The sequence below is a fragment of the Macrosteles quadrilineatus genome, unplaced genomic scaffold, assembly GCF_028750875.1.
Source record: "Macrosteles quadrilineatus isolate MER2022 unplaced genomic scaffold, UCM_ALF_1.0 Scaffold_21__1_contigs__length_2333173, whole genome shotgun sequence".
Classification (NCBI taxonomy): domain Eukaryota; kingdom Metazoa; phylum Arthropoda; class Insecta; order Hemiptera; family Cicadellidae; genus Macrosteles; species Macrosteles quadrilineatus.
Window position 1 is genome coordinate 698,749 of NW_026542614.1, and position 19,533 is coordinate 718,281.

General features: G+C 34.8%; 1 protein-coding gene across 3 annotated transcripts; it reads left to right on the forward strand.

Annotated features, from left to right (window-relative positions):
• Positions 1–795: 795 nt before the first annotated feature.
• LOC129005465 (alpha-aminoadipic semialdehyde synthase, mitochondrial-like) lies at positions 796–18,360 on the forward strand. Of its 3 annotated transcripts, XM_054434357.1 has the most exons (20): positions 796–827; positions 1,616–1,688; positions 3,156–3,308; positions 5,569–5,745; positions 6,606–6,758; positions 7,323–7,450; positions 8,239–8,336; positions 8,586–8,713; positions 9,930–10,204; positions 10,783–10,954; positions 11,256–11,326; positions 12,284–12,420; positions 13,180–13,420; positions 13,719–13,968; positions 14,599–14,770; positions 15,115–15,209; positions 15,705–15,773; positions 16,300–16,432; positions 16,851–17,027; positions 17,970–18,360. In XM_054434357.1, the coding sequence occupies exons 2-20, from the start codon at positions 1,641–1,643 to the stop codon at positions 18,086–18,088; spliced, it is 2,796 nt and encodes a 931-aa protein (XP_054290332.1). In that variant the 5' UTR covers positions 796–827; positions 1,616–1,640; the 3' UTR covers positions 18,089–18,360. The 3 variants fall into 3 exon arrangements, with proteins under 3 accessions (XP_054290332.1, XP_054290330.1, XP_054290331.1); XM_054434355.1 differs by lacking the exon at positions 796–827 and having other exon boundaries at positions 1,477–1,688; XM_054434356.1 differs by lacking the exon at positions 796–827 and having other exon boundaries at positions 1,477–1,688; positions 12,293–12,420.
• The last annotated feature ends 1,173 nt before the right edge of the window (positions 18,361–19,533 follow it).

Here is a 19,533-nt window from a genome sequence, read left to right on the forward strand (position 1 = left end):
CAGATCATCTCACTGCAATCCATGTGCATCCACATTCAGCTTGTATGTCTATCTCAAAGATTAGGTTAATAAATTATAGTTTTACCGATGCTTTGCAAAAGGAATTCGGCTATAATCTGAACATATTACAGTAGTCCTAAACAATTAGTGGGGACAAAAATTAATCAATTCTCGTTATGTCAAACAATACCAATTTTATCTTGATTATATTTTATTGATTATATTTTTGTGCCTATCCCACTCCAAAGTGGAATTTCGAAAGAAGGCAACTAAAGCTTTTGAGGTAAAGCGGTGCAAAAAACTTCAATTTAATTTTTATGGATACGCCAAGAATTAAACCTGTCGCCCTCGCATCAAAGTTTGAAAAGCTAATCACTTGACTAGCAAAATAATTTTAAAAATTACACATTTTTGATAACAATACCAAAAGTGACTAAAAGGGAATTAAAGTTAATTAGCAATTAAATTGTATTGTGGTATAATGAGTTTGTAGTAGATATACAACTACACAATTAACTATGTCATTCATTCAATTTATCATTACACTACACTTATCTTGTTTACTTACGTTCTTTGTTTTATAAACAACAACAAAAGAATCAAATAGGATAACGTATTTCGTAGTGTACTTAGTGAATCAGTATTGGTCAGAAACAAAATTTGTGAAAATAATCAGCTCAACATTGTAGTGGAAAGTTTAAAGTGATAAATGGATGAGGTCAATAACATCAATGATTCCATCCTTAGCTTAAGTACAACTAAGTTCACAGTTTAGTTCTCAGACAGTTTTACAGCATTGTATTAATAGTCAAAGGTTATATTTTAAGGTGAGTACTGCAGAAGATGTTAAATTTCGGTTGATTAGATAGGTAATAGATTTTGGTGTACAGTTGGTCTGGTGTAAGGGCCTTCTGCCTGGGATGTCCAGGTTCAAATCGAGTTTTAGGTCAATCATCTTTCTGAGCAAAAACAAGAAATTAGATAACTGTCTCCATATTGAACCTTCTCCAAATACATATGTATGTGATAAATTTACCAAAATACCTTTTTGGAAATAATATTATTTTTTATAGTTTTAATACATTCCAAATTACACGATACTATTATACTCAGTTAGACTTTGTGCTGGGATTTGAATTATTGAGTAATAATTTGTAAGAAAATCTGATTGTAATAAATACTAGGGTTTGGAGTGTTCTCTCACTAAATAACTTCAAAAATACAATTTTTGTTAAATAAATAACAAAATAAATGCACCACAAATTACTTGTGCTCATCAGCTAACAGTGATGTTTATGGTACATAGGCTTTTTGGAAACTACCGTAATCGGTAATCTATTATTTAAGTAATCTAGAGGCCCCGGTTTGAAAACAAAAATTTATACCGATAACCTGGAACTGACCTCTTCCAACTGATAAAACTAAACCAAGATTATTTCCTTGTGAATTAAGAATTCAGTCTGTCTCACAGTTGGTATTACAATCCTAGTTAGTGACCTAGTTTTGTTAATTAACATGACAATCAATCGTATCATAGTGTTAAATCCATTCATATAGTTTTTTTTTCACTGTAACTTGTGAGTGATCAATTAAATATGATTTTGCTTTATTTTAGGAGAGGTAAATCTATAAACACCAATATGAATCAACTCCGTCTCTACTCTACAATCATCCAGAAGGCAAAGTTTGTAAGTATTTCTTATAATCTCCGAATAGCTTGTTAAAACCAATGCTTTATGTTTATAAGTTAGGTTACTGGAACAGAAAACTACTAGAAACTGTATTAAACTTAAAATTTCCTGCCTATCCAAGTGTGAAGAAGCTATAATATCCTACACTAGAATCTTATTTGCACAAATAATAATACCTTGTTCTTATATTAATCATACTAATATTATAAATGTGAAAGTTTGTGTGTTTGTTTGTTTATTTGTATGTTTGTTTGTTTGTTTGAAGTTCAATCACGCATTAACTACTGGTCGGATTGTGTTGAAATTTGGTATGATGATAGCTCACATTCCCGATTAACATATAGAGATATTGTTACCTCAAAAATCCTTTCGGGCTCCGCCCCAGCGGCTCTAGAGTTTCCCATGTTAACCTTATGAGTATTCATATTTAAATGGAATTAAATAATTTTGCCAGCTGTTTCAACTACACAATTTGTTTCTATGATATTCAATAGCATTAAAAGGTTATACGGTTTAACAACAGGGTGCAGCACCATTAGTTCTATATACATTTATGACAACAGCTAATTTGAACCAAGCAGCAACAAAAACCTGAGTATGAGAACTTTACTTCTTTCTATTGTTTAGGTTAAGTGGTAGAACATTATGGCTATAGTAGATGTTCTATATACTATAGTATACCATAGATTATAGTAAACCAAATTTTCTCAAAACGTGTCCTCTCTCATTGCAAATGCAAAGCACGAGTATTTAACTACAATAAACATTGTATACCAACCCCGTACGAAGGACGGGTACTCAGCTAGTCTAGAATAATGCAAAGTTTTAGAAATGATCAGCTTATTCTCCAAACTCTGAATTAGTAAATATTAATCCACTATTCTATATGCAATTAGCTTGATCGTGTTAATTTATGATGGTTCAGAAAGTTTGGTTGTCACAGAACATGTTAGTTGTTTTTAAAGTTTTGAAAGAAGTGCTAATTTATTTTATTGGCGTGCTGGTAAATAATTAAGAGTTAAGTGAAGTCAGTACAGTGAAGTGAAGTGTAGTACAGTTTCTTAGATGGAATGTGGGGTTTTTTTTTATTTCTTGAGAGGGTCAAGATCCTTAATTACTGTATTTGACATGTTATTTTTATAATGGGCTCTTGGAAATAGCAATTCAAAAGGGGACCAAATCATTACCAAATGAGCTGGATAGGGTAGCTGAGTGTTTATAGTGCTCAACAAAAAATCAAATGGTTGCCAGATCAATCCTGAGAAGTCAGTAGCTTTTTGATGTTTGAAACAGGGTTCAGCTGTCCTTGACAACTGGACTTGGCTAAGGAAACAGCTGATCTCAGTCACAAAGCTACTCAGATCATCACACTCCATTCTACTCTCAACTTGCATTCACAGGTGGCATTGATGTCTAAAATATTACAACAATGGTAGTAATGATGATAATGATTTTGGATTTTAGCCGCTGAAGGGGAAGGTAATGGCGATTCGCAGGGAAGACCAGAGTGTGTGGGAGAGACGAGCACCTCTGGCCCCAAGCAACGTGCGGAAACTAGTGAGGGCCGGCGTCAAGGTGCTCATACAGCCGTCCAACCGACGAGCATACCCCGTACAGGTACGGTTTCCAGACTATTTATAACTATCTATTGTGAGCAACAGCTAACCCCCTGGTATTTAGTTAAAGAGTTAATTACAAATGGAGGATCAGAGAAACAACCAACAAAGTTAAAAATAGTAACAGCTGAGAAAAATAGTTTTAAAGTTACAAATTCATAACATTAACACCCTTTGACCTAAATATATATATATTTTTAGTGGTGTAAATCGATAAAAAAATTTTGTTCAATAAAATGTTAAAAGGGTAAAAAGGATTTTTCTAAATTAACAAGCAAACTTTTTCTGTAGACTTGGTTGGATCCAGGACTTGGTTGGAATGATAAACTGAAAATTTTCAATACATGGCTTTGCATTATCCAACCAACTCCAACAAAATAATTAAATTTGATAGTACTTCTAAATTGCATTTTCTAGATGAAAATCAAAAAAATATTAAACTGTCATAGTAGCAGAGGATAATAGATTTAATTAATGAACAGTCAAATTATAAAAAAAAGATTTACTACAGGACCCTCATACAAATAAAAGATACAGGTAGTTACAATAAAAGATTTCATCATTGTCCTCATTAGCTTCCTCATCCACTTCCAAATTCCTTCTTCTTGTAGTAACTTCACGGTAAGTTCTTGAAGTATCAAGAACTGAAGGGGGGGGGGGGGTATGTATAAGGTATAAGAGATTACATGTCATATTTTTTTGGCTTGTGTGACCGGTCTATGGTTTGGATAGAGAGGGCTCTGTTGAACATTAACAAGTGATTGTAAGAGCAATAATTTTTTATTGTTGTATTTTTTCTTGGTTTTGTTTTGGCATACTGCGATAAGTCCAACTATCTGATAGGCTCTTCTTTACACAATGAGTGTTTGAAGAACACAGTGAAAGATTCTCCTTTAAGAAGTCTGATCCATCTAATGTTCAACCAATTGACAGGTCCCTCTTCTCGTTTCATTTCGTGAACTTCAAAACATAGATTCTTGCGTTTTGCTGACTTTATTATTTCAAACCAGTCCTCTCTGGAACGTACAAGTTGTTGTTTTTCTGACTTGCCCTCTCAATCATACTCTTCATCTTGTTCCTTTCCCATTCCCAATCATCCTCTTTTCTTGTCATTTTCCTCCTGGTTGTTGTTCATTGTTTAAGATTTCTGAAACAGAAACACAACAGTTATAGAAATCCTGAATAATGAATACTAATGTTTCATTTTCACACCAAAACTATTAATTAAAATTCATTGGGATTATTGTTTTTGGGATAACGGCTTTTGATTTCAATTATACGCCTTGGCTTACCTTCAGGATTAGGTGCGGAGTTTTCTATTTCCTCATTCAGGTCGCCTTGAGCTTCAATATCCTGCTGAAAAGATTTCTGTTCTGCATCGTCCCCATTGTTGCCACTAGTTTGACCTAAAAGAAAAACAACTTGTCATACTAAAACCTTATCCAAACTTTATTTAATAATTAACTAGGATTTATGTTAAAAGAAATGAAATTTAAGTCAAAATTTGTTTCTTGTTGCTCCAAAGAAAAAAAAGGTTACATAATGCGTTCTATCTTAATAATAAAATAACATAAACTAGTAATAATTCATAACTTAGGTTGTAATAAATATTATAAACCTTACCTTTATCACTTCCTGGGCTCAAATCACTGTCCGAAAACAACCCAAACAGAAGATTGATCAACATTATAACCTTAAAAATTTTGACTGGTTGGTTGTTGCTCTGAAACTTTGTTGCCGTCCGTCAGAGCTCAGAGCATAAACAAACTAAACATTCTGGTGGCGAATTATTGAACTTTGGACTTGGTTTGATATATTTTGAATTTGGTTGATTGTTGCTCTGACCCCTCCAAATCATAAAATCTTTCCTGAAAATAGAAAAATAACTAGTCAACATTAGCGCTTGAAGATCATGACATGAAATAGATTAAAACAGTCCACAAATTTTACAAATTTGAGAAATCAACTTGAACCATTCGGAGTAAATACAGGTACCTACAATACCACTGTAAGTAAAGTCCCCATATCAATTAACTGGTAATAATTGTGATGTGTGAAAACAGGTACTGTGCAGTTTATGAACTAAAAGATAAGTTTGCAAACAAATAATTTCTACAAATATTTTGGTGAAAATCCTAACATTATCCATACACTAAATTAGTCATCAACAAAGTAAAGAAAGATCAAACTAGTAACACAAGTATTTATTGAACAAATAGTTGAACATTAAAACTGTGAACGCTACATAAAGTATGTTTCAGTCTTATATAAATGCTGGTGCTATTCCACAAGAAGACATATCAGAAGCATCGGTTATATTCGGAGTGAAGCAGGTCCCAGCTGATTTGCTGCTTCCCAACAAGACTTACTGCATGTTCTCACACACAATCAAGGCTCAGGAATCCAACATGCCTCTGCTTGATGCTTGCCTAGAAAAGGTAACTGTATAAGTTAATACTGTATTGTATATTGGATTTTTTAAGGAATAGATTTTAGCTAGCTTACTTGAGAAGATTGGCTAAGGTGAGTCGGAGGGCAGGGCAGAATTCAAATCCATGACGGCGATATAGTGAGCTCGGATCCTGATGGTACCAGCAACTAAATTTTGTTAGTACAGTACAAGCTCACCCTAATGCTGATCACTCCTTGCTTTGCGGATATGTTCCACGTGGACAGACAAATGCAAGGTTGAAAGAGACTGTCAACCTATTGGGGAAAAAATTAGAGTCATGAGTCTAAGGGATATGCAATGAAAGGTCACAAAAGACATAGCACAGATATTTTGTCCTAGTACGTTTCTCTTCAATCAACTCTCAGAGAAGAAGCCCTTGAACCCTATTTGTCTCAAGTAAGCTATAGGTGAACTCTAGTCCTTAAAAAATTCTAAATAGAAACTTGACTTTCTTTTAAAATTCCGTCATGTATCTCAAAGTTTAATCGTCAATGGTAGGGAGAGATGTGGTAAAGGCTCTCAGCAACAATAAAATCACACCACTAGACACTAATGGTATTAAATTGGTCTAACGGCAATTAATTGTTGATAAGACTGTTAAAAATAACAAAAGCAATGGGGGGAAGGCTTATTTTGCCCACATGCATTCTGCTTGCCATTCTAATTGACACGATCTAGATACAACTTCAATTTCTTGGACTGATCAACAAAAATTGTGAAATTTTAAAAATGAAAACCAATTTTATCTCAAATAAAAATGTCTTTGTATGAAAATCACAGGAACTTGTCATGTATAATTTCACTAGGTTTTAAACACTTACTTATTACAGTTATGATAATTTACAGAACATCCGTTTGGTCGACTATGAGAAGTTAGTGGATGAGCTCGGCCACAGGATAGTTGCGTTTGGTAAATACGCTGGAGTTGCTGGGATGGTCAATATACTGCATGGTCTAGGTCTACGGCTACTTGCTTTAGGTCACCACACACCATTCATGGTATGATTATTTCTAGTTGTTTTCAAATTTTTGATTACGTAAATCGTTCATTTTATTAAGGTTGTTTAACAAATGATATGACTTCATTCATTTTTAACAGGATAACATTCCTACAATACACAAGTTTTGACATTGTTAATTTTTTTTTGCATGGGAATGATTTTTGGGTTTTACGTTCGATAACAGATAACATTGGTCCTCCAGAAACCACTATTTTCTAAAATATCAGAGAGCTTCCTAGAACATTCTAGAAAATGTTTTGTGGATAAACAGGAATTTTAAAGTTGTTTTTTACAATACAATGGAGCAATTACATTATGATGCTGCTGTTTGGTTCTCAGCCGATTATTTAACAAGAAATGAGGATAAAGCCCGAGGAATTATTTCACATTTCAAAAAATAATTTTACAAAATGATATGTATCCGTCAAACTGCAGGTTCTACGTCTTGATCAAAAACTGAATTACATGAAACCCATACCTATATCCATTAACGAATTCTCAAAATTGTATTTTTGTCGTTTTTTACTAAAAATTAAAGAATTAACATGGCACCAATTTTCAGCATATAGGTCCGGCACACAATTACCGCAACTCTTCCATGGCTACACAGGCAATACGAGACGCTGGCTATGAGATAGCTCTGGGTATGATGCCCAAGTCTATCGGACCTCTCATATTTGTCTTTACTGGGTAAGAGACTGGATATTCAGTTTGTTTAGTTCAGTTGAAAGCTATGAACAGTGATTGTATCTATATTGTACTGTAACTATTTTGAGGTCACAAAATACACGTCACAAATAAATTCTTTATAATGGTATTCATTCACACCTGTCTGGTGTAGTACCGAAATAAATAAATAAGTAAAGAAGTAAATCTTGTCAATTAGGTTGGCGTTCAGCAGTGGTGTGTTGCAAAAAAAATACAGGGTCACAAACATACTATATACAGTACATATATAGGTCCTTAGGAAAAAGCAGAGTGGCAAAACCGTTTCCACACGTCCCTCCCCACTACACCACTGGCGTATAGTCAGAGAAAACCCTCTTAACAACACTAAAAGTCACACCACTATTTGTTTAAAAATTATCCAATAGCAATTATGTTGCATTTACCATACAAAGTAAAAGCGACGTTCGTGGGGGAGACAAAATTACCACAAGAATGATTGTTTGATTTTATTATTGCCAATGGTAATAGATATACAGTGTTTCCAAAGTATGACACAATATATGATAAAACTCGAAAAACTGTTAATTTGAGAAGTTCAATGAAAACATTGTCATTTCTGTCTTTAAAAAGTTATAGTAGAAAACAGTACAAGGTAGTTGTCATTTCTGTCTTTAAAAAGTTATAGTAGAAGACAGTACAAAGTAGTCAGGCTATTCAATCCTAGCCAACATGAAATTAGAAATTGAAGACTAAATATACTGTATTTAAAGTCATACTTTTATGAGATCTCCGCATTTATTTTCTCCAAGGTCTGGCAATGTCTCGCAAGGAGCGCAGGAGATATTCCAAGAGCTACCTCATGAGTACGTTCCTCCTTCCATGCTGCAGAAGGTGGCAGAGCACGGAGGTAATGTTTGTATTTTACATAATTTATGTGAATAATTTACATTACTAATAGTAGTACGATATTATAGTTACTGTTTATACGTGGATAAATCAATGTGAACAAATTGTTACGATGACTGTGATAGATGTTATAACTTGTTTAGACGTTTTATATCCAACCATTTTTGTGAACTCCTTAGCGTACTTAGCTGAATAAAATTATGGTCTTATCAAGAACGGTGACTCTTAAGGATCTTTTAATTTTTCACAGTTACAAACAAAGTGTACGGGTGTCAAGTGCGCAGGAGAGACCACCTACAGAGGAGGGAGGGGGGAGGTTACGATCCACAGGACTACGACTCTCACCCAGAACTCTACATGTCAACGTTTGGGAAGAAGGTGACAATTCGCTTATATAAGATGTTTGTCCCTTGTTAATCAGTTGACTTTAACCCATTGGGAAAGGAATTAATGCGCTACCTGCAGCACCCTCTGGCGGCAATTAATTTTAGCGAATTTGTAGACTTTTACTCTAACTGCTATAGAAAGAAAACCTTAGGTAATAAATTAATAATTCTTTCACCATTTTGTTCACAGTAAAATTGTCTACAGAAAAGTGGTAATTGGATAGTCAAAGTTTTAAACTAAAAAAATATATATATATAAAGATTATAAAAATAAAAATTTTAAAAACAATATTTTGAAAGTAAACTTGATATACAAATTCCAAGATTAATCCAGACACCAAATAACACTACTATTATAAAGTTCAATCGATTCCCTACGTAGAAAAATCAAAAGTTGTGTACTTTTATAAGTAATAACATTTTTTTTTTTTTATTGTTTGTTTAACTTAGCGCAGCTGATTTTTGGTGATATGTGGTTTCCATGGCAACACAAAATTGTTTGTTATTCGCTAAAATAAAAGAGTAAATACGCAAATCAAGAAGCAAGATATTTATAAACATTATAATAGTAAGACGAAACTAAAAGGGCGAAAAAATAATAATAACTAAATAACTAATGGCGCTGCCTAGCGGTGACACGAGCGGCACTCGTAAGTCGGCCGCCGGGCCTGCAGCGGCCGTACGAGTAACGCTCGTAAGTCGGCGCCAATGGGTTAAGTGTCCAAACTAGCTAGTAAAAAAAGGTTATACTGAATTGGCAAAAACACACAAGTTTTGTTTGATAATAACTTTGGAATATAGCTATTTGCTTTTTTCAGTTGACGAATTAATAATTTTTTGTAAGTTTCTCGTCAGTGGTGTATTCGAGGCATGAATGGGATTTACTTGCAGAGTCGTCCCAGTCATTGTTCCAGGTTCTTTCAGTAATCAGGTACCTCGCCTCAACACAAGTTGAGCCAAGCTATACCTGTTTGTTAGTTAAAAATATGAAGGTTAAAAAACTTTTTGTGCTGTGACTCCATTCCGATTGTCACATTTGCATTTCTACCATATCAGTGATGGCAATGGAGGAGTTACTACTGTAACTAAAACTTTAATTCACCAACATGTCATGTTTCACACACAATAATCATGATTCATTTAAAACGTCAGCTAGTGACAATATTTCTGCAAACACGTAAAACCATAAAACGTTCCATCAATCCTAGATCGCCCCGTATGCATCAGTGATAGTGAACGGGATCTACTGGGCAGTCGGGGCGCCCAAGCTACTGACACTACCAGATGCCAAGAATCTCCTAGCCTCCGCACAAACACCCTGGCTCCCCGTCAGTGAAGGTGCCCCCGCACTGCCCCACCGTACACTCGCCATCTGTGACATCAGTGCTGACCCTGGCGGATCCATAGAGTTCATGAACGAGTGTACTACCATCGACACGCCCTTCTGTCTCTACGATGCGGACCGCAACAAGGAATATAAAAGGTACAAGGTGTTTTACTCGTCTCATTCTCCCTAGTTTTAGGATGTATCACAATTTTGAGCGTTGTATCTAAGTATGTACCAACATAATATTTTTACCAAATTTATTGCAATATTGTTATTATTGCTGTTTTTCAACTGATTTAAAAGAAAAAAATCTTAACTTGAGTACTAATTAAATAACCCATGATTTTTTTAATCGTTTATTTCCAATTAGCATTTTGTGCTTTGGGGATTTTCTTCAGAGGGGAGACCTTGTGTAGCCTTACAAAAAGTTTTGTTGAGGGGCTGTTAAAAATTGCCACACAGTCCTGTAAAATAAAAACCTGTTGGGTGGCATCTTTGGACCAACTCAGATGATGTCACCGCAACAAAACAAACCCAAAAAGTCAAATTTAACTGCAAGAGCATTTTACCATGCTTGAAAATTGTTTATCAACATTATGGTAGGTACTTCAATAACAGGTTGATAACCAACACTTAGTCATTTCAATTACCTAGATACCTTTGAAAGACATTTCAGAATTATCTATGAACACAAACATGTTTCTTGCATGAAACAACTAACTGTTTGTTGCCAGTTTCAAAGGTGCCGGACTCCTAGTCTGCTCGATTGATAACATGCCGACTCAGCTGCCGAGAGAATCAACTGACTTTTTCGGTGACCTTGTGATGCCATATGCTGTTGATATTCTTCAGTCAGACGCAACCAAACCTCTTGAGAGTCACAACTTTGACACCGTTGTAGCCAATGTGAGTGTCTAGGTCATCTAAGAAACATAATTGTATTAATAAACTTTAAATTAGTTAAACATGATAAGTGATAATATTGACAAATTATTTGTTGGCAAGTGAAATTATTTAATCAAGCATTATAAAATTATTTTGGTTTACCATTCTTTTATAGTAATTGGTTATAAATATGAGTGATAATGTATATTTTTTGCTACCTAATTAATGGTACAGTTGTTATATGTAAATTCACGAATAGCACTTCAAAAGACTTGCCAATTAAGCTTAAACACTTATCATTTTGTTATCTTTGTGTTTGCAGGCCATCATAGCAAGTAATGGTAAACTAACACCCAAGTTTGAATACATTCAAGATTTGAGGCAGGAATCAAAGTAAGTAGTTTTTCTTCAATAATTAAGTTTTTATTATTTACCATACCAAATATAATTTTTTATTCAATTAAATGAGGAAAACAGTTTGTGTTTTTTTTACATTTTCGGACTTAAACCTACTTGTTATTTTTAGGTTAAATCAGTTAACAGCTTTGCTAATCTTAGTTTAAAAATTAAATATGTAGGCTATATAACACCATAGATTTTGGCAATTATAAACCGTTGGGGGAGCGAGCTGGTGTAGTGGTTAGAGCGCGGGACATTGGTCCCTAAGGTCCCAGGTTCAAGTCCTCCAAATGACTAATAGATTTTATCAAAGTGATAATGCCGCAATCCGTAGGTCTAGCCTGAAGTAATGTGAAAAACAATTCGGGGCTTGTGCCTAGCGTCCTAGAACAAAAAAATTTAACTGTATGTTTATTATGAATTTTTTCTCAGTAAAAGGATATTACATGCCCAAAATATGTAATTATAATGTTTTTAATTAATGGTTTCTAATTACTTTGAATTAATATAATTTCATACTTGATATTATGGATTTATTATTTTTTTTATTTGCAAAAAATTTTTGTTCCAGCCAAATAAAGCTGGTAAATTAAATTGAATTTAATGTACCTACTCCTAGTCCTAATATTACATTTGTATTCTTTTACATTATATAAAGGGTTCTCAACCTTTCTTTGCTCCTAGACTCCCCTTAGAATCCTGCATTTTCATCACATACCCCACACGCCAAATTAATCTCAATCCCTCTGTGTAGTTAATTACTCTATTTTCAATAAGGTCATGTGATTAAGTTTTGTATGGCTACAATCCTAAATTAATTTTATTGTATTATTTTTATTTATTTAAAATTTTTATTTTTTTAGTTTTCCTAAAAGCGCTCCCCCCTAAAATCCTTTCTTGCCCCCAGGCTGAGAACCGCTGCTCTATTGACCCTGAGATTTATAATAACAGTTGTTTCAGACGTAGCCGCCACAAAATGCCAGATGCAGTTGGTTCAACAAAGAAGATCCTTGTGTTAGGAGCAGGAAGGGTCAGTTCACCTCTCGTAAAGTACCTGAACAGGGATGAAAATGTGCACATAACCTTAGGTAAATATCTTGTCACCCTGACTCTAAAAGTGAGCATGAATGACGTGCTAAAAAGGTACAAAAAACTAGATAAAGCACAGATGTCTGGGAAAGTGTTGTAAGTTGTGCGGTAAAGTGGTGTTTCCTTGAATATTAAAAATCCTAATTTGTATACAAAATTTTAAATTTATTGGTACTGTATGCCAAGATCAACCCCAAAAGCATTTTATTTCTCAAGGTTATAGTATAAACTATCTTTGTTCTAAACTTAAGAGTAATTAAATGTTTCTTTGCAAAGTAGTACAATAGTAGTTACAATTATAGTAGGTAGAGTATGCAATTTTATCAACAGTAAATTTGTCAAAAAAGTCCTATAAAGTCTTTGTTAAAATATATTTTTATGGCTGTCCTTTACATCCTAGGACGCTAGGCTCTTGATTTAAACAGTTTTACAAATTACTTCAGGCTATGCCCAGAAGGTCGTAGCATTACCGCCTATTATTACCGCCGCTTATTACTCTTTAAGCAATATTGGATGATAGAGGAATTTGAACGTGGAACTTCTGGGACTGAAGCCCCACGTTCAACCACTAGACCAGCTTGTTTTCATGATAAAATAGATTACACGTTCCTTTGTCATTGTTGATCCACTGTTTTGTGTTACTGGTATCTAGTTTTGAAACTTCTTAGCTCCATTTTCAAATCTAAAAATTGGAAAAAAATGAATGAAACAAATAATTTCAAGTATTTCAAGTGTAATCATATACTTTGTCTGGCCAGGTTCATCAGTGCAGGATGAAGTTTCGACTTTAGCCAACCAGTTTGAGCGAGTAGAGCCAGTGTTGGTGGATGTTGTGCGACGACCAGACCATGTTGGCGAGTTGGTGCAGAGCGCCGGCCTGGTGGTGTCCCTACTGCCCTTCCAATTGCACCATCTAGTGGCAGAAGCCTGCATCACCCACCACACTCACATGGTTACTGCGTCCTACTGCACACTGGAGATGATGAGATTGCACGAAAAGTAAGACCCCCATGCTTAGGATATGCATGACTTAAGTATTTTATACTTAAGTCATTTAAGTATAAAATGGCTGTTACTTTCATTACTATAAATAAAACACAGTAGGATGTGTTGTAAGCCTAGAGCTTAACAAACTTTGGTACCAGAGGGGAAAGTTTGTTTGCCCTTACTAAATGTTGAGCAGTTTGAATCACTTTCCAAAAAAAGCGTTGGAGTTTCTTTAGGAAAAATGCCACTTGCGTAGATATTGCCAAAAAAATACAAAAAGCATTAGCATTTCCAAACTGACTATTTACAGGGCCGTGGAGGCTGGAGTGACGGTAGTCAATGAGGTAGGTCTGGACCCGGGCATTGACCATCTGTTGGCCATGGAGTGTATAGACGAGGTACATCAGGCGGGGGGCAAAGTGGAGTCTTACGTGTCGTACTGCGGAGGCCTCCCAGCCCCGGAACACTCAAACAACCCTCTACGCTACAAGTTCTCTTGGTCCCCTAGGGGTGTGCTGCTCAACGTCTTGGGAAACGCTAAATACCTCGAGAACTCCAAGGTATATCATATAATTGAAACAGAGACACTAAACGTGCTATGCATTTTGACTTGTATACGAATAAAACTTAAGTGTAGATTAGAGGGTATTTTAAGGCGAAGATGAGTGTCGAATGAATGAATGTTACTCACTAAGATCGACTGGTTATAAGCCCTGGTTATAAGGGTTATGACGAGGAGCTTTCGTCAAAACCCTGAAAACTGGGTCCGGTTTCGAACCATCTAAAAGCTTCAATTTGTATTAGAATCAAACCGGCAACCTAATTAGTAGAGCAAGTTGCCATTTGTAGCTAATGTTACCAGTTACCATTGCCTCCTCTAATACTTTATACAGGGCCACGGCATTGGTATGCGTCAACATCGCACACATGTTATATCTTTCTAAGAGGTTGTCAGCCACTTTTATGATGCATTTGCCGTCTTTTACCAAATTTCAAATACATTACAGCAAGTGATTTTATTTTAATAATTTTTACTTATAGTCTTAAGCCAGGTTTTCCTAGGAGCGGAAAAACGATAAACTACCATTACAATACCTAAGACAAGAGGAGACTGCGTTCCATGCTCTGCTCCCGCGCTTAGAAAAACACGGCTTTAACAAATGATTGTTATTTTTTTATGATGTTTGAAGGTGGTCGAGGTAGCCGCTGGTGGGGAACTACTCCAGAGTGGTAAAGACTTGGAATTCCTGCCAGGCTTTGCTCTGGAAGGTTACCCGAACCGAGACAGTTTGCGATACTCTCAGTTGTACGGAGTAGCGGCAGAATGTCACACAATGTTTAGAGGGACGTTACGGTATAGAGGTAATTTGGAAATCTATCTTTATATCCCAATCATTTAGAAAACACATTTGTTTTATAACGATTCCTAATATCAGTGCTTACAAGTTTACAATAGATTATCTTTTAACTTCAGAGTCGGGTCTTTGAATGTCAATGCTAACTGACTCTTAAACTCACTCTTTATGGTATAGATCTACCATTAACAAATTTAATTTATTAAAATTAGTTTTATTAACCTAATGACCATCAAACATCTTTTAAAATATTAAGGATATCAGGTATAAGTGTGAAATTATCTACTTACATTGTTCACTGGATTCTCCTATTGAGGAGAATTCTTCGTTAAAAACTTTGCATATGTTTAGGTTTTCTGAAAACTATGGAAGCTCTAAAACATCTTGGGCTTATTGACTTGACAGCTCATCCTGCACTCCACCCAGATGGACCTAGCATCACATGGGTAAGTCGGGTTATGATGGTTTTGTTACAATATTTTGAAATGCTATTACAGAATTACATAAAAGTTTCACTAAGTTACATATAAAGCTAGTATACACAAACTCTTACTTTTATGCATGATCCAAATTTTATTTAGATTTCTGGTAAAAAATTTAAGAGCATCTTTTAAATTGTTTTTGGTTTGAGGACACTACAGCTTCTTTCTTCCATTTAGAAACTGGTCCTGAATTTAGTACGCAATGTTTAACTTACAAATCTAATGGAAGATACTATTTCAGTTTAAAGAAGAAAATTAATGGTTCTAACTGTTCAAAGTACATTTTTGCACTTAAAAGTAGCCGACTAAAGACATGCGGCAACACCCCCAAACTTTTCCACGCCTGTTCTTAACTGATTCTAAAGTTTTGACTATTATAAGTAAAGTATTAAATGTATATTTTTTTTATCAAATCAAACAGAAATTATGATTTGTATGTAAATAGGTAACTTTTTTCAGAGAGAACTAATGTGCACATTACTTGGATTGTCTCATGCAGATATTTTCTATGAAAACCTCAAGGGCAAGGTAAAGTATTTAAAATCTAAATTAAATTAATGAAACAAGTTTAATCCTTCTAACTGCATGTATTCAATGATTTAACTACGATGCCTACTGAATTTTTATCTTCCTAAAAATCAAACAAAATTCCAAATAATTTTCAAACAATTTTTGTGTGGATACAGTAAGGATTAAGGAAAAGTGGCAAAATTCCTGATCTGAGGTGTAACTCACAAATGCAGCAATCTAGTAAACTTCCAGCAGAGCTAAACATATTTTAAATTCATGTAATACACACTTTTACTATCAAACAGTGCTCGATTTGTGGGGGAAATCGGCAGAACGAAGTTCCGGTACCTCTCTTTAAAAAAATATATATATATATATTGGCATATATAGGTAAATAAATGGGTACAAATCACATTAAATTGGTTACTGTTCCAACTCCTCATTTTTAGAAATCAAGCACTGCTATCAACTAATTGTAAATATAGCAAACTTTGTTCTAAAACGATACATTTTTATATAGACTGACACAATTGTCGTCTGCTAGGTGAGTGAGCGAGTAGGTGAGGCACAGTTAAGGGCCGTAGAACAGCTGGGAGTGTTGGATGATGTTCCAGTAGTCAAATGTGGCAATCCTCTGGACAGCCTATCTCACTACCTCAGTGGCAGACTGAGTCTAGGTAAGTAACTATACCTATCTGAACCTATAACATGAGTAAATAAACCCAGATAAAGTTGGGAAAAAACAAAAATACACAGATAAATGTGTTGTAGTCAAAACAAGAAATAGCAAATCTTGAAAGTTTTTAATCGATGTACAGTAGAGCGTCGATTATCTGAAGCGTCAAGCATCCTAAACATCGGTTAACCAAACAGCCAATTAGGTTGCCACGACTGCGAGTGAGGGACGATTAGCAGTGTCGGCGAGACCGCCAGATATGGTAACAGATGTTGGTGCAATCACAGTAAACAATAAAAATCATCAAATAATACATGTAAAAATGTATTTAAATGTTATCAATTAAAGTTAAAATAGTTGCTTAAGTTTGTAATATTTTTTGTAAGGGAATCGTCATTTTATATCCTTACCGGTTACAGGAGAGCATGAACGTGATGTTGTCATTCTGCGCCATGTTCTGGAGATCACTTGGAGTGGAGGCCAGAGGGAACGACGTGACATCTCCATGGTAGAGTATGGAGATGGTCGAGGCACGACGGCCATGGCTCGTACTGTTGGACTGCCTGCTGCAATAGCTGCTAAGATGGTTCTTGACGGTATGATCTTTGCTAAAACTATGCCAATAACAAAACACAGTAACACCTTTTAACAAGTCTTTACGCTGCAATAAGCAAAGTTCAACTCAATAGGTTTGCTGCTTTAGCATTCATGATACGAGAATCATAGTTGTATTGTAAATTTAACTATAATGTTAATTTTGAACCTAAACGAATCAGTAAAAGTCCCTTTACTGTGAGTGGACTTCTAAAATCCTCTTCATATCAAGTTCACTTTAAAATCCCTACACTGTGATTCATCTTTTGAAATCCCCTCCACTGTAATTAACCCTTTGAGGTCGAATTTTTTCCACATTTTCCGGTGAATTTAGCTTGCCATTCAAGCAGTCAGGAAAATGGCACCCAGTGACCTATAATCGCCATTCGACATAAAAAATTAACTTTTTTGATTTTTGAATAATTTTTTTTTTTTTTTTTTGGGTCCTTGTAGGTCGCCATTTTTGAGCAGTCGGCAAAATGGCGGGCGGCGACCTATACTCGCCATTCCACCGCAAAGGGTTAAGTGACCTTTTTAAAATCCCCTCCACATAAGGTTCACTTTTAAAATCCTCTTTACTTCAGTTAAAAGAACTTTTTACACTTTATCCCCTCCAGCAGCTAAGTTCACTTTTAAACCCCCCATCCACAGCTATAAAGTTCACTTTAAAAATCCCTTTCACAACAATTAAATGCGTATTTAAAACCCCCTCCATAGAAATTCGCTTTAAATTATATTTCATATTCTATTGCATTTTTTACAATCCAACTAGCATGTTTTAATCTGTATTTATTTGGACATGTTAAAATTAAAATGCACAAACATTAAATTAAGAGCTTCTCTTAATCTACTGAGCCACAAACTCTCATCAAATTTAGATTGTTCTTTCTATACTATGATACTGTAAAGAATTAACTGTTCACTACCATATTTTTGCTATTTAGGAGAGATACAAGAACAAGGCATGGTGTACCCTCTGGCACCTCACATTTACCGACCGATGCTGAGCAGATTAAAAGCAGAAGGCATTGTTACCACTACGATGATTGAAACCATCGATTGATAGGTGAAATAAATTAAGAATATGGACTTGTGGAGTGTTGAGTACAAAAATTGTTTACTGACAAACTGTGTACATAAGAGAATATAGTTAGTATTTGATTACAATTGGTTTTGTTGTCGTTGATACATTTTTTATGATCGTTTTTGTTATTGCTCTGTAAGTTGTAACATTTTTAGAGTAGTGATTTTTTTTTAAATCTCCCTAAAATAATAACACTGTCAGATGTGCAAAATGGTGTGCAAAGATTAGTCATCTTTGCCAACTGGCCATTAGTCAGGCCAAATGACCTATTAGTCAGGCCAAATGACCTGGAAGGATTTTTTAAAGTAATATATTATGTTTTGGACCAATACTGGATTAACAGGGTTTTACTGTATATTTCAAATATTGTTCTCACATTTTGATTTTATAAAAAAATATGCAGTTGGCTGCTCAAAAGAGTTGAAAGGGATGCATAAATTTTAAAATAATAAATTTGAGACACGTATCCAGAATAGGAGATTATAAATAGATTTTTTAGATTATAAGTCTGTATTATACAAAAATATTTAAATTGTATTTTGTGTCAAATAAACACACTTTTATACGTTTAAAATATTTGCCTGTCAAGTTCATCATCCCAACTCCCTTTTGATGTGATATTGCCAATAATGCTGATAATTATCAGCTGAATCTGATCTTAATATGATCATGTCTCGTGTCTTACAATAAATACAACTATATTTCTGCAGACGTTTTAAACGTAGAACATCCAACTATGTTAGGATTATTGTACAAGGATAGGGATCAGCTAGCTTACCTGGTGGACAGAGTCCAGATTAGCTTTGATTACACATAAAACACATGACACAACAAAGAAAAACTTAATACTTTGTCCCAGTTAGGGACTTCATCAGAAGCTTCTGATGAAGTCCCTATCTGGGACAAAATATTAAAGCCCCTGTCACACGGAGCTGGTTACAGCAGCTAGTTCTCGCTGCGAGAACCAGCACCTTTAGTTGCTAGTTCTCCAGCGCGCTAGAAGTCCTGTGATACACGAAGCTGGAGAACTAGCGCTACAACTTACAAGTCTGCTAGTGATGTAATTAGATGTAACTACACACTCCATAGTTAACAAAAAAAAGTGTTGGTATTAGAAGTGATGTTTTGTCAATGATCAGCCATCATAGAAGTAAAAAGTGCCACGAAAAAATAAAATATTAATATAGAAAAACAAAAACACTATTATTTTGTATCTACTACCGGCATGCAAATTAACTAATTAAAGTTGTGGTAGGCGTATAAAAAAAGGACTTTATCTTTCAACAACACAAAAAAACACATTCATTTAAAATATATGTGAGATGTAGCAATTATAACAGCGAGATGAAAAAGCGTGAAAAAATGTCTAAACATGAAAGTTTCAATTTATTTTCGATTAGCTTAAATGTGTTCAATTAATTTAA